This window comes from Moschus berezovskii, chromosome 1 (assembly GCF_049115385.1).
Source record: "Moschus berezovskii isolate FMDL1 chromosome 1, NW_MosBer_1.0, whole genome shotgun sequence".
Classification (NCBI taxonomy): Eukaryota; Metazoa; Chordata; class Mammalia; order Artiodactyla; family Moschidae; genus Moschus; species Moschus berezovskii.
Window position 1 is genome coordinate 130112980 of NC_142460.1, and position 14646 is coordinate 130127625.

At 42.5% G+C, this 14646-nt stretch overlaps 1 protein-coding gene across 2 annotated transcripts; it reads right to left on the bottom strand.

The window, feature by feature from the left end:
- Positions 1 to 7067: 7067 nt before the first annotated feature.
- C1H3orf80 (chromosome 1 C3orf80 homolog) lies at positions 7068 to 9663 on the bottom strand. 2 transcript variants are annotated; one of them, XM_055418785.2, is made up of 3 exons: positions 8949 to 9663; positions 8492 to 8599; positions 7068 to 8377 (listed from the first exon to the last, which is right to left on the bottom strand). In XM_055418785.2, exons 1-3 carry the CDS (start codon positions 9531 to 9533, stop codon positions 8291 to 8293), a joined length of 780 nt encoding a protein of 259 aa, XP_055274760.2. In that variant the 5' UTR covers positions 9534 to 9663; the 3' UTR covers positions 7068 to 8290. The 2 variants fall into 2 exon arrangements, with proteins under 2 accessions (XP_055274760.2, XP_055274766.2); XM_055418791.2 differs by lacking the exons at positions 7068 to 8377; positions 8492 to 8599 and having other exon boundaries at positions 8665 to 9663.
- Positions 9664 to 14646: the final 4983 nt, after the last annotated feature.

Here is a 14646-nt window from a genome sequence, read left to right on the forward strand (position 1 = left end):
TACACACAAAACGTCTAGGACAGTGTTTGGCATATGGAAGCATTCAATGAATTATAGCTATTATGATAATCATCATGATAGCAAATGAAAACTATCACCCCCAAAGCAGCTGCCAAGCTTATATCTAAAATTGTGTGCATGCTTATATTTATTCTTTGGAAGAAAGGCTAAAATGTAAACTACCAAATTTTAAAGCAGAGGGTGGAAAAAAAAATATATTTAACTTAAGGTGAATTGCCAGAACTCCAACATAGTACCATAAATTTCAGGAATGAATTTACGAAATTATTAATCATAAACCGATGACAGATGCTTATCAAAATTAAATGTCCACAAAAGGCTTAGGTGCACTCCAGAGCAGGATCAGGGACTTTGAGACCCTGTAGAAACCACCCAAAAATACAGAGCCCCTGGAAGACTTGGCCAATGTCAAAAAGCTCCCACAAAACCAAACGAGACAAATAAATGGGAGATAATGTCCACAGAAGGCATAGGAGCACACCAAAGCACAGACCAGACCCAGCAAATATCACAGGAATGCTGAGGACACTGTGATACAACCAGAACTAATGAACAACCCGGCAGGTCTCAGACAGCGCCTGAGAGAGCATCTGTAAACACCAAAAGAACCAGAGGAACAAATAAATGATGATCATGTTCACAGAAAGCTAAGGAACACTTGGAAGCAGAATGCAAAACCAGCAGAAAATCTAACAGGCCTCAGGAGGCTGCTGAGAATGTCTCAAGTAAAACCAGAATCCCTGGAAGATATGGCAGGTATCAGAGTTCCTGCAAACACCAGAAGAACCAAAGGAATAAATGCTGGTGACATTTCAAAGCACAAGCTAGAACCAGCAGAAAATCTAAGAATATTCAAGAGACCACTTGGTTAACAACTGAAGGAAAAATGAAGACTCTGGAAGAAGATCCGACAGGCATCCTAGAGATGGACAAATAGCATATAACACTGCTTATGTGTGGAATCTAAAAAATAATGGTATAAATGAACAAAACAGAAATACAGTCACAGATGTAGAAAAACTTACAGTCACTGGGGGGAAAGGGGGAGGGATAAATTGGGAGACTGAGATCGATAAATACACATTACTATATATAAGATAACTAATAAGGACCTATTGTATAACACAGGGAACTCTATTCAGTATTCTGTAATGACCTCTACGGGAAAAGAATCTAAAAGAGAGTGGATATACGTATAAGTATGAGTGATACACTTCGCTGTACAGCAGAAACTAACACAATATTGTAAATCAACTATACTCTAGTAAAATGGTTTTAAAACAAAGAGCAATTTGGAGATATTAATAAAAGTGAAAAATACATATCCTTTGATTTACTTGTTCCAAAAAAAAAGATCTGACAGGCATCAAAGAGGTTATACAAACACCAAAGATGCAATACAACCAGAGAATAAAAAGACTCCCTATTCAAGAGGAAATGTAGAAAAGGGGAAAAATCTCACAAGTTAAAAAAAAAGATTGTTTAGGATGCCTAAAGATTGTGGCTCAGTTGGTAAAGAATTCTGCTGCAATGTGGGAGACCTGGGTTCAACCCCTGGGTTCAGAAGATCCCCTGGAGATGGGAAAAGCTACCCACTCAGTATTCCAGCCTGGAGAATTCCATGGACTGTATAGTCCATGGGGTCACAAAGAGTCAGATATGATTGAGCGACTTTCACTTTCAAAAAAGGGGCACAACCAATGGAAGACCCAACAGAAAACTACGGCCCTATGAAAACTTCACAGCAAATTGTGGACCCAGAAGATAAGACAAGAAACTTGGGATAGTTCCCTGAGAGAAATGTCAATCAGCTGACTCCTGACAACAATCAAGAAACCTCTGAGAACTTGTGTGGAAAAGACTGTACCACAGAAAACTTGACAGGCACCAACAGACAAAACACCTAAAGAAAAGGGTAATCAAGTAGAAAGTCTTCTACAATTTGTAAAACTATAATACAATGCAACTCTTGACACTCACCTCAGGACACCTCCAAAGTAGATATCCTGCAGGCATGAAGAAAACCCCTAAGGTGTATCCAAGTAAGGAGATCTGGCCGACATTACAATACTTAGGGCTAACTCCAAATCCTAAAAACTTGCCAAAAGGAAACCCTTAGGAAGGAGTCAGATATATCAGAGATATTGCAAGGAAAACCTCAAACATCTATAGGTTTTTAAAATGTGAAAAATACTACTCATGAAAACCAATAGAAAAAAAAATTAGAACTACAGAGTGTGCATGTTTTTCAATTAAAAGAAAAGGTAAGGCTTCCCTGATGGCTCAGTGGTAAAGAATCTGCCTGCCAATGCAGGAGACACAGGTTCTATCTCTGATTTGGGATGATCCCATATGCCATGGAGCAACTAACCCCGTATGCCACAACTACTTAGCTGGTGCTTTAGAGCCTGGGAACTGCAACTACTGAAGCCCATGCGCCCTAGACCCTGTGCTTTGAAACAAAAGCCACTGCAACAAGAAACCCATGCACAGAGAATAGACAGGAGCCCCCGCTCTCGGCAACTCGATAAAACCTCTGTGCAGCAAGGAAGACCCAGCACAGCCACAGATTAAATAAATAAATAAAAATTACACACACACAAAAAGAAAATGCAGAAGACCACAAAAAACTTTTTCTTAAAATACCAGAAGAAAATCTGCAGCCAACAGTTATCAGTACTTTATTGAATCAAGAAAAATGCAGTTGAAGATTTTGAACTGCACACATTTATGGCAGAATCCAAGCAGAAGACATGCTTGGGAGTGGACCATCGTGGATCTAAAGACATATTTTTGATTCAGTGAACAAAAATAAGGATAGACCAGGAGATCTCATTCAAGAAAACCCCTTTTGAGACTTCCCTGGTGATCCAGTGGCTAAGACTCGTGCTCCCAATGCAGGGGGCCTGGGTTCGATCCCTGCTTGGGGAACTAGATCCCACATACTGCAACTAATAAAGAGTTTGAATGAAAGGTCCCACATGCTGTAATGAAGATGCTGCAGACCACAACTAAGACCTGGCACAAATAAATAAAAAATTTATTTAGAAAGAGAAAACTCCTCTTATAAGCCTCGTGAATATGAATCTAAACTATTGTCTCTGAAATTGAAGACATGTAGCCAAGGAACATAAGATAGTAAGTCAAAGAACCTGTGTCTTCTGTACTGCAGGCACATTCTTTACTGTCTGAGCCACCAGGGAAGCCCAAGTCAAAGAAATTATATCTATCCTGTTATGTCTGTTAGTCGCTCAGTTGTATCTGACTCTTTGCGACCCCATGGACTGTAGCCCGCCAGGCTCCTCTGTCCATGGAATTCTCCAGGCAAGAATACTGGAGTGCGTTGTCATTCTCTTCTCCAGGGGATCTTCCTGACCCAGGGATTGAACCCTGGTCTCCTGCATTGCAGGCAGATTCTTTACCATCTGAGCCACCAGGGAAGCCCATATCTATCCTAAGAAGCAAAAAGATTTTTTTTAAAGTCTAAACATTTGTCTAGTCAAAACAATAATGTGTGAAGAGAGATAAATGTAAAGAAACATAAGCTTAATTTTCAAGAAAAGCTGAGTCAGGGAACAGCCCTATATGCCAGACACAGATATAGAACCGATACAGAGCTCTAATCTCAGTTGCTTACATCAACAGAAAAGATTGAAATAAAGAAATATGAGAAGAATACTATGAAGAACTGCCACGAAAAAGAAAAACAAAACCTCAAGATAGAGTTATGAAACAGAAGACAGAGACCATAACATAAGGGGAAGAAGTAAAACTGGTATAAATCTACAGGAATCTGGTAACTTGGCTAACTCACGTGGAGAAATGTGACAAACCAGCAGAGGTTACAAGAGAAAAGTGGAATGAAGAGAAGATACTTTGAAGGTCAAGAAAAATAATCAAAATTAATTTTATCTGGTAAAATCTTTGGTCAATACAGAAAATTCACAAAACAAAACAGAAGTAAATCTAGAAGATTCTAATCCTTTGTCTGATGAAACAAATGTAGCCAACAAAGAGACAGCAATAAGACAGAGGTGAACTCCGGGAGTTGGTGATGGACAGGGAGGCCTGGTGTGCTGTGATTCATGGGGTCGCAAAGAGTCGGTTACGACTGAGCGAGTGAACTGAACTGAAATCAAGATTTATTGTGTTTGAAAACTAGAAAAATTAAAGTCTTTGCTAGAGAGATGCAAAGATTTGATCTTCTGCCCAGTGTGAAAGAGAAAATTCTGTAGATCAGAACAAAGGGAGATATGTTTAGAATCAATTAGTGGATAAAAGGGAAAAACCACCCGGTTCAAAACTGGAAACCTACAGAAGTCAGAAGCAAACAGAATACAAAGGAAACACTTAGAAAATACTGCTTTACCAAAAGAAGAAACTTTATGCAAAAAGTCAAGGCATAACTGGAGTGATATTAAATCACAGCAAAGAGTAACCTGGAGTTCTAAGAGATGAAGTGAAGTTGCTCAGTCGTGTACAACTCTTTGCAATTCCATTGACAGTAGCCTACCAAGTACTTCCATCCATGGAATTTTCCAGGCAACAGTACTGGAGTGGGTTGCCACTTCCTGCTCCAGGGCATCTTCTCAACCGAGGGATTGAACCCAGGTCTCCCGCATTGTGGGCAGACACTACCGTCTGAGCCACCAGGGAGTTTTAAAGAAATCATCTACTGAAAATCCAAAGAACACCACACAAAGAAAGAAAATAAGAACTAGAAGATATCGAGATAATGAAGGTGCTTAGCTAGGAGGGAAAAAAGGGATAATCTTTAGTTTAATGGCAAGTCTAAATATCCTCCATAGAATAATTTTTACCATAAAATTAAGTGAATTCTCTAAGTAAAAGAATAAATAAGTAAAATTAAGTTCTCTATGAATTTAAGTATAATCAAAGGTATTGGTTTTATTTTATTATTTTATAGGCAAAATGAAAGAAAACAGAATTAAGACATCGTTCCCATTTCTATGGAAGAAAGGATGTCTTTGTTTCTTGCAATTAGCTGGTTACTGACTTAATGTTTGCTTGATAAAATACATTCCCTCAGCCTACCACGTTAGCCTTTTCACCAATGGATGAAACCAGAATGAAAACATAAATTTAAACCAGTGAGTTCAACATAAACTTGCCAAATATTCTATTATTGATTGGTTGTCTGCAACTTACAGTCTTGGAAAGATGGCTATGTTGGGTTGTTCAAAGTAAAACAACTCATCATTGCTTCTCTCAATCTTGAAATTCAAATTAATTATAATTGAAATTTTTACAAGTCAGTGTAGAATACTATATAAATCTGAACACAATATTCATGTTTATAACACATCAGTTTCAGTTCTGGATTGTTTCTTTTATTAATTTCACTTGAGAAAAATTATATATATAAAATACAATATTAAGCTACTTACCATATTGCCTTTTAAACTGTTGAGGCCATCTCCTTAATGTTCCCTTCGGCCCTTACAATTGAATCTTGTTTTCCTTATACAGTACACTTCATGCCCTTTGACATAATTGCCAATGCCATTTTCCTTGGTTGAAGCACACACATATCTGTAGAATGTGGCAATTAACGGTCTCTTAAAACTATCATTACATCTCAAGAAGACATTTTCCCCTTGGTTATGATGTTAAACACCGATATAAATTGCTTTTAAGCAACTGGTGATTATACACACACACATGATTTAGAAAATCAATCATGTTTTCTCTCATTCCAGATGGATTCTTACCATATCCAGGGCCATTATTTCTCTAGTCATGTGAAGTCAATGAAAATAAGAAAATGTTTTAGTATGTGAATTACTTCGATAGCTGAAAATCAGGAGGAAAAGTCAGTACTGGAGAATCCGGCATTTCTATGTACTTTAAGGTTTCTATGTACTTTAAGGTTTGCATGTATGTAGCAGCCTTGCAAAAACTATGTCACAGACTATGTACCTATGTAGATATATCTGAATCTCTGTAGATATATCTGTGTTCTACATTATATAGAGAAGAATATTAAAAAATAAGTAAAGTCAGCATTTCATCATGATTTATTTTCAGGTGAAAGAATAAAGCTATTTTCTACACTGCTATTTTTCTACTAGTTCTATGCAATGAAAAACTTCCAGTTGAAATCTATAAAACTTAACACCAAGATACTGCCATTAGCGCTTTAAAAATGTTCCTATCTGGATATTCTAGCGTTGTGAACACATGGGTTCTGTGTATATTAATATGGTAGGTGAAATATGTGTGTGCATTACCATATGTTCATTTATCACTAATATAAATAGCTCTTCAGTATTTTTTTTCCTCCACAAAATTATGCCTGAGCAGAATTCTGCTTGGTAAATCAATGAATTACAAGAAAAAAACCAAAGTAGAGTCAAACTCTTTTTTTTTTTTTTTTTTACTGAACTGGGGGATGTGAATAAAGGCTTGTATGATATGTAGGAAAAAAACAAGTGTAAAACTCTTACTTTTAAAATTCAGTAGAATCTCATCACGTGTCACATTAGAGACCTGAATTCTAGGGAGAGAAATATTTCATAAGCTGGTATAAGAAAAACATTTTGATTCATATCACGTGTATTTTCACAAGATTTTGTTGTACAGTTCATGATATTAGTAGTAACAACATGGAGGATATATTTTATATACTGGTACTTGGATATTCACGTTGATGTTTCAGATATGAGTGATTTTTTTTAAAGTGTGTCCTCAAAGGATAGATCACTTAAAGGAATAAGGCAACCTTCTGGTTTGTCTGAATAGTTGGTGGTATTGACAACCACATATAAATAAAATGTACAGTGTTTGAGTAACATTAATATTGTGATCATTCAACATAATGTGATTTCATTAAACCCTATACCATTCTCAGTAAAAGTTGATACAGTCTCAACTCATGATGCTTTTGCCAATTCACAGCTTAAACTTATTTTTAAATGATAAAGACACACATTTCATATTTTAAAACAGTACCATATAATTACACATCTCATACAATTTGCGCAGAGAAAGATTTTAATGTTTTTCTGTTTTAATACACTTCAAATGATTCACTTTAATGACAGGGTCATTAGCTTTTAGAAGTTTAGAATAAACCATTTTCTTCGCTTACAATTCAGACATCTTAAGATTTCTTAGAACTCTCATACTTTTTCAATCAGCTTTAAAAAGTTTAAAGTAATTAAATAATTTTTTCTAATACAGGTATTTTAAGATTTCTCAGGATTGTCAGAAATTTTCAATCATAAGAACAGCTTTTCTAAATACACGTGTGAGGTCCATTGTGTAATTTTTCTCAATGTACTATTCATCTTTCCCTAAGCAGAAAAACCTTTTTAAATTTATTTTCCTTCTTTTCCTTTCTTGATAATCACAAACTGTAATAATTATAAGATATACAATGTGTATACTGTACATAGACAATACGCATATGTACATTATACATAATGCATTTTAATGCATTATTTTATATTACCATTTGCTTAAAGGACATTTCATAGAATGGTAGAACTGATACAAAGACATTTTTTTCTTAAAAGAGGTCGACCGAATCCTTCTGTAATAACTTCCAGCACAATTATGGCTTTAAACAAAAGTTACAAGTCACAACAAATTCTTACGTTTTGTACTATGTTGTGAAATGTATTCCAAATGAAAAATGGAGGGAAATGACATCATGCTTCATAGTATGGTATACATGTATCAATCCATTTTACACGTAACTATCACTTAGACTACATACATAATGTATAGTTATTATAAAAGTTATATATTATGCCACAGTACTAAAAATAAAATATATTTTTCTCAAATAGTGAAAATAAGGTATCCTTCATGTATTTAATCACATAATGTTTCCTTGTTTGACCATGCCTCTTCATTTTCTCCGTTGTAAATGAAATAATATCCAGCATTTTATGAAACAATAATGACAGAGTGAGACAATTTCTGGGCCATTAAGGCCTAAAAAAGGCGCTGAGACGATCACCTTGTCATGAATTGCAGAAATACCATGCGTTTAATACATGGTAAAAATATAAAAATAAAAGACAAATAAATATAAATATCTTCTCAGTTACTGAAAAATCAAAAGTTCAACTGTACCTTATTATGAGTATGGTCTTGGATGTGCCGTAATTGCTGTGTTAAGCAGCAACTAGCCGGATATCACGGTTGTCCCCCTACCAATCTGTGAGCTGTGACTATGCTGCGCCAAGAAGACACGGAAGGGTTTTGGGGGGGTTCTCCTCCAGGGAGGGTTCGACCATACCTAGGCGCTGCCGGCCCAGACCCGCGCGCAGCAGTCTCCAGTCCTGGCTCGCCTCCTCGCCCTCCGCCCATCCTGGGAGACCTCGACCTGTCCAGGCGAGAGGGAAAGGAGTGGAACTGCGCCCCTTCCCCTGCATCCCTAATGGTCACTGCCCTTCTCCAGAGGCTCCTGTGTCCTCTCATTCGGGAAGCAGGCACTTACGAGTGAACACAAGCCAGCCGAAGGGAGGCTGAGGGCGGCGACGTCCTCCAAAGTTGCGCTCCGGACGGGTCTGCGGCGGTCGTCCCCGGCGCGCGTGCCTAACGTTTCCTTGAACCGAATGAAATGTAGGGAAACTTAACATCCCTGGGGAAGCGGGGGTGGGGTGGCCCCAACCCAGTCTCCGGGCGACAGGCGGGGGTCTCAGGCAACTGGCGGCGGCCGCGGCCACCCGGGCCGTGGCGTCCCACCCACAGCCCCCGGCGCGGTTCTGTCCGCGTGGTGCTGGCGAGGCCGCGGGCGCTCAGATGAGCGGGAAGCGGCCCTCGCCGCCGCAGCCGTCGGACTCCCCGGCGCCGCCACCTCGCGGGCGGCCGAGTACCGACACGGGCAACACGACCTCCCCGGGACTGAGCTGCTGAAGCCGCATGGACTCCTCGTAGGTGGGCAGGTACTTGACCTCCTCGTAGCTGGGCAGCTGCAGGAAGACCGGCGACACTACGCGCAGCTCGTGCTCCGAGGCGCAGGAGGGGGCCGAGCGTCCGCAGCCGGCCCGGCCCCGGCCGCCGCCGCCACTGTCCAGCAGCGAGTCCTGAGAGCCCGCGGCCACCTCGTCGCGCAGCAGCTCGGGCGAGTCGTCGTCCTCGTCGTCGGGCGGCCCCGCAGCCCCCGGCTGCCCGGCGCCCCCCGCTGGCCCCGGCCGCGCCTGCCCGCGAGGGTACCTGCGTGGGCTGGGGCAGATGATGCGCTGCAGGAAGTAGCCGATGGCGAAGAGCACCAGCAGGATGAGCAGCCCGGAGAGCTTGCGGACGAACCAGCCCACGTTGTCGAGGAAGGCGTGCAGCGGCAGCTTGCAGCAGCGCACCGCGGTGGCGTTGGCCGCGTCGCAGCAGCGCTCCCGCTCGCCGCACGCCAGCTCGGCGCAGCCCCCGCCGCCCCGCGAGGGCGCCACCAGCGCCAGCGCCAGCAGCAGCAGCAGCGGCAGCAGCGGTGGCGGCGCGGGCGCCACCGACAGGCCTTCGGCCGTGATCCCCGGTACCCACATGGCCGGCGCGTACCGTCGCTAGGGTCCGGGGCGGGAGGTCCGTCTGTCCGCTCGGCCGTCGGCCCCTCCCCTGGCGCTCCGATCGGGTCCTGTGCGCCGCCTCCCGCGCGTCTGCTACCTGCGGCCGGAGCGGTGCTCACTCGGCCACGCTTGGGCGGAAGGAGGAGCCCGAGGCGCGCCGAAGCTGCGGGAGGCGGCCGCTTCCCGCCGCCCGAACTGCCTCCTGAGCTTCTGACCTCAACCCCGCGCTTCCAGCCGCCCCGGACCGGCTCTGGGCGTCCGGAACCGCCCAAGATGGCAGAGGCAGGCTGCGCGGTGCTGCCCTGGGCATCTTGGCCCCGGCTGGCCGCGCTCGTCCAAGCCCCTCTTGGTCCTCTCCGGGGTTGGAAGGGTTAACGCTCTGCGCGCAGCCTGGGAGCCCCCCGATCTTGATTAATTCAGCCGTCGCACTCTTCCCAGCCACACGGGCGGGGGCTCTTGCTAGCGTAGGTGTCTCAGTTTTAAGTGATTGAATTTCCCCAGGAATGTTATTTAAACTGACTTGCGACTGGGATTCGCTTACCATCCTTCTTGTGATCTTTCTGATTAAAAATGGATGATGACCAATAAAGGCTAGCGCAACCCCGCAGCGGTCCCAGAGCTTGGGGGGTTGGGGACCGCAGGATGGTTCTCCCTTCAGGCAGATCCAGAGGGCTGGGAATCCAGTACCCCCTGTAGATCTCCAGAGCACATAGAGAATTCTCCCGAGATGCTAAGGTCACGGCACCACGGAAGTATTCCCAGAGGGACAGGGAGGACTCGGCCAAGGTGAACCGAGTTGACGCCAACAAAGGAGTGAAGGGGCACCTATTTTCCCAAGGGCTCATCCGACAAGTCCCCACTGCGCTCGAGGGACAGAACAGGGATTTGGGTTTGGGGTGGAAGGAGGCCTCTCCTCCCGCCTAAGTAACACATCCGTGAAATGTCAGGGGAAATTGGCAGCGTTCCTGAGCATTGATCTGAGTCTAAAGGGTCTTTTTCAAGGTTATTCTGGTTTGCAAAGTTTGCCTTTAAGGGAGTCTGTGCTCCAGAAGGTAATGGCAAGCCACTCCAGTACTCTTGCCTAGAAAATCCCATGGATGGAGGAGCCTGGTAGGCTGCAGTCCGTGGGGTCGCTAAGGGTCGGACACGACTGAGCGACTTCACTTTCACTTTTCACTTTCACACATTGGAGAAGGAAATGGCAACCCACTCCAGTGTTCTTGGCTGGAGAATCCCAGGGACGGGGGAGCCTGGTGAGCTGCCTGTCTATGGGGTCACAGAGTCGGCCACGACTGAAGTGACTTAGCAGCAACAGCAGCAGTGCTCCAGTTAAGAGCATGGGATCGCGTAGTCACCACTCCCTCCCTGGTTAAGCACCTTGGCGCAAAGGGAGGGATGGCAGTTACACGGTCCTTGATCCCTTGTGTCTGCTGGGTGGTGGCCTTCAGCAGCTTCTTAAAAGAAGGTGGCATCATGAAGAAGCTAGGGACTTGTGCTTTTATTAAGGTTGTCTGAAGCAGTCATCTTTGTAGAGTTAGGATTTATTAATTCCCTCATCCCTAAACACGTGGTCCCTTGTAGAGAAACCAAACAGGAAATTCCGTAGTCATTGAGAGAAAAAAGTAAAAGCAAAGGAAAAAATAAAGAGACACACAAAATTCAACTGTAGGTCAGTAAAAGTAAAGATTTCTCTCAGAGTAAGTCACACTGTATCTCCCTAATAACCTTATGGAACAAGGTGAAGGGTGCTGGTTGATTTAGACATTTCCTTGCTCCTCCTGAATAAAAATCTTCTAAATATTTCTGCAGCTGGGAGCACCTTACTTTTGCTTCACACTCCAAAGCAATCCCTCCTCCTGGAGAAGCTCCAAAGTGTCACTCAGACAAAGCTACTTCATGTGAAGCTTAGTTGAGCACAGGTCCTTCTTTCTAAACCTTCCTAAAGCCACAGTATTTCTCTGCCATAGTTTGTTTTACTACGCGTACGAGCTAAGTTGCTTCAGTGATGTCCAATTCATTGCTACCCTGCCAGGCTCCACTGTCTATGGGATTCTCCAGGAAAGAATACTGGAGTGGATTGCCATGCCCGCCTCCAAGGGATCTTCCCAGTCTAGGGACTGAACCCACATCTCCTACATCTTCTGCATTAGCAGGTGGGATGCCACCTGGGAAGCCCTTGTTTCTGTATCCGTTCCGTTCCGTTGCTCAGTCGTGTCCGACTCTTTGCGACCCCGTGGACTGTAGCCTACCGGGCTTCTCCGTCCATGGGATTCTCCAGGCAAGAATACTGGAGTGGGTTACCGTTTCCTTCTCCAGGGGATCTTCCCGACCCAGGGATCGAACCTGGGTCTCCCGCATTGGAGGCAGACGCTTTAACCTCTGAGCCATCAGGGAAGCCCTGTTTCTGTATAGGGAAGCCTAAAATGAATCATTTCCACGCTGTTATCTTACTACAGTTTAAAACCCCTTGTTACCCAGTCTAAAACCTATTTTGTAAAGACTGGGTAACAAGGGGTTTTAAACTGTAGTAAGATAACAGCGTGGAAATGATTCATTTTAAAACAATGAAAATTGTATTATTCTTTCATTCACCCATTCTTTCGCCAAATTTGCACTGAACGTTTTCTGTGTTCAAGGAACTCTGCTAGGTACTCACCATTATGGAGAAATAAATTATTCCTCCCCACCCAGCATGGAATAAACCCATGTCTTCAGCCCCAGCTGCTACTAAATGGAGTAAAGGAGAAATTCCACAGGGGGAAACAAATGGCAGTTTCCTATCTGATCATGGCTTGTTCTTACTTTCCCAAAGGAAGAATAAAATTAATGGGTTTCAAACAATCTCAAGGATGAAAGCAGTTCATCGCTTGAGATGGGCTTTAAGTATGAAGTTGAAAAAAAAAGTGAAGACCTCTTTGGATTTTTATTATCTGATCTTTCAGGATTTCTGCTAGTCATAGTAGGAACAATGGCAAAAGTAAAGGGGAAGTTGTATGGTTGACAGTGTGTAAGTGAAAGTGTCCTGCTTATCCTTATTTTGAAATTACTTAACAAGCAGCATTTAATTTGTTTAATTTGTGTCTGCCTTTAAGAGAGTTAAAATTTGTTTGCAGAATATTAGGACACAGTAGAAAAACAATATAGATCCTATATACAATAGAATATTGGCAGAGTTCTATGAAAACAAAGAAAAGGATGAGGTCTGCAAAATGAGTATGGAATGGATTTTTATTTGATTTTTTTCTTTCCAAATTGATAGTCCCAAAGCATTATCCATTAAAGACCCTCTGCAGAAACTGGCGCCTCTTTATTTCTTCTCTGATCTCTCAGCCTCACTTAATTCATTTTTGTTTGCCATGTAATTTATTGTGTACAACCTTTTGAAGGAAAGAAAAGAAACTCTATAGCTTTAAAAGCACCAAAGAAAAACCCATGATCTTCACTACTCAGTATCTTTATTCTTTATATTTGTCTAACACACAAATAAATTTGTTAGCTCCCAGGAAGTCATAAATTCAAGCCACTTAGTGAGGAAGATGGAATTTAATTGTATGTTCCATAGAATAATTGAATGATAAAGGAAGGTCACAATATAGAAATTGAAAAGAAACCTTATTTTGTTGAAAATTAGCACCAAACTGTGTGTTAATAAGTGTGTGCAAAAGTAAAAAAAAAAAAAAAACCGATGGAAGGGGGATGGGAACTGAATTTATCCAAAAAGCATGGTCTCTTGGAGTACAACTTAATCAAGTTTAAGAACAATTAACTGCTTTATCTTGCTATGGTGCTTGAAGAATATTTTCTGAAAAATTTATCTTCCTTGTTATTTACATTCATGTGAATGAATGCCAGGTAAGCCATATTTTTCAGCTTTATAGAACAGAAGAAAGTAAAAAGAACACAAGCAGACTGGCTGCTATTTCACGTGCTTCTGGAAGTGTCCTGACAGCTTGAGAAAGACAGGGTGGCCCCATCATGCAACTTTCTGTTGTCTTACATGGTACCTGGTCCTGAAGGGAATTTCTCTCCAAGGTCTTCTATGAGTTCGTGCCTTTAAACCTAGAAAGCAGTAACTCTGCTCTTCTCACGTCCCTCCTTTAAAAGGTCTAAACATGACCAGTTAGGACCTTGTAAATCATCCGGTTTCTAAGAACCCCCTTTTTGGATGTGCACCGTTTCCTCTTACTACTAACTTGCTATTAAAGTTGACTCATTAATGTCCTCATTTCATGGCCTCCCTCCTGTGCAATATGGCCTTGTACATTGAGGGTTTTATGGTAAATAGTGTATATCTGCATAAATATGTCTACCTAGAAATGATTTGTGATCTGAAATATTCTGCTTTGACATTCTTTTCAAATCATATTGCTTTCATCACTCGTTTAATAAATATTTAATGAGGGCCCACTCTGAACTGAGCATTCTCCTGTGTTCTGGGCATACTATAAAATCAAACGGTTCCCTGTCCTTAGGGAGCTTGCTGGGGGTGGGGAGGTGGAGGTGGGGGAGAGAACAACAGAGCTAATCAGTCAAATTAATGAATCACTAATTCCAAACAAAGATCCATACTTATAAAGGAGAAATGCAGGGACTTTCCCGGCAGTCCAGTGGTTAAGACACTGAGCTTCCACTGCAGGGGACAAGGGTTCAATCCCTGCTCGGGGCAACTAAGGTCAAACCTTGCCGGTACAGCCAAAAAAAAAAGTGCAGGGTCTGTGAGTTTTCACACTGGACATGATCTGGATTGAAGTAGGGTGGGGGTGTCAGCTGGAAAGTTTTCCGTAAGAAAGAGCTCCTTAAGAAAAGGCAAAGCTCGGAGAAACCGTGTTCTCCAGGCAGAGGAAACTTCACAGGGACCAGAGGAAACTTCAAACTTCCCAAGTGGGAAGATTCACACATCATCTCTTATGCTTGGGGCAAAGCCTGTGTAATTTCTGCCTCAACAGTTGAGATTCTCTCAAAGAATAGTTTTAAGTAGAGTCAAGTCATGCCTCAATGTTGTTCAGTTTTAAACCAAATCCGCTTCCCTGTAGGGTCTGTAACAGGTTGCGTGACTATAGTTACCTCTGCAGTCCTACTCAGTCTTTCCTTG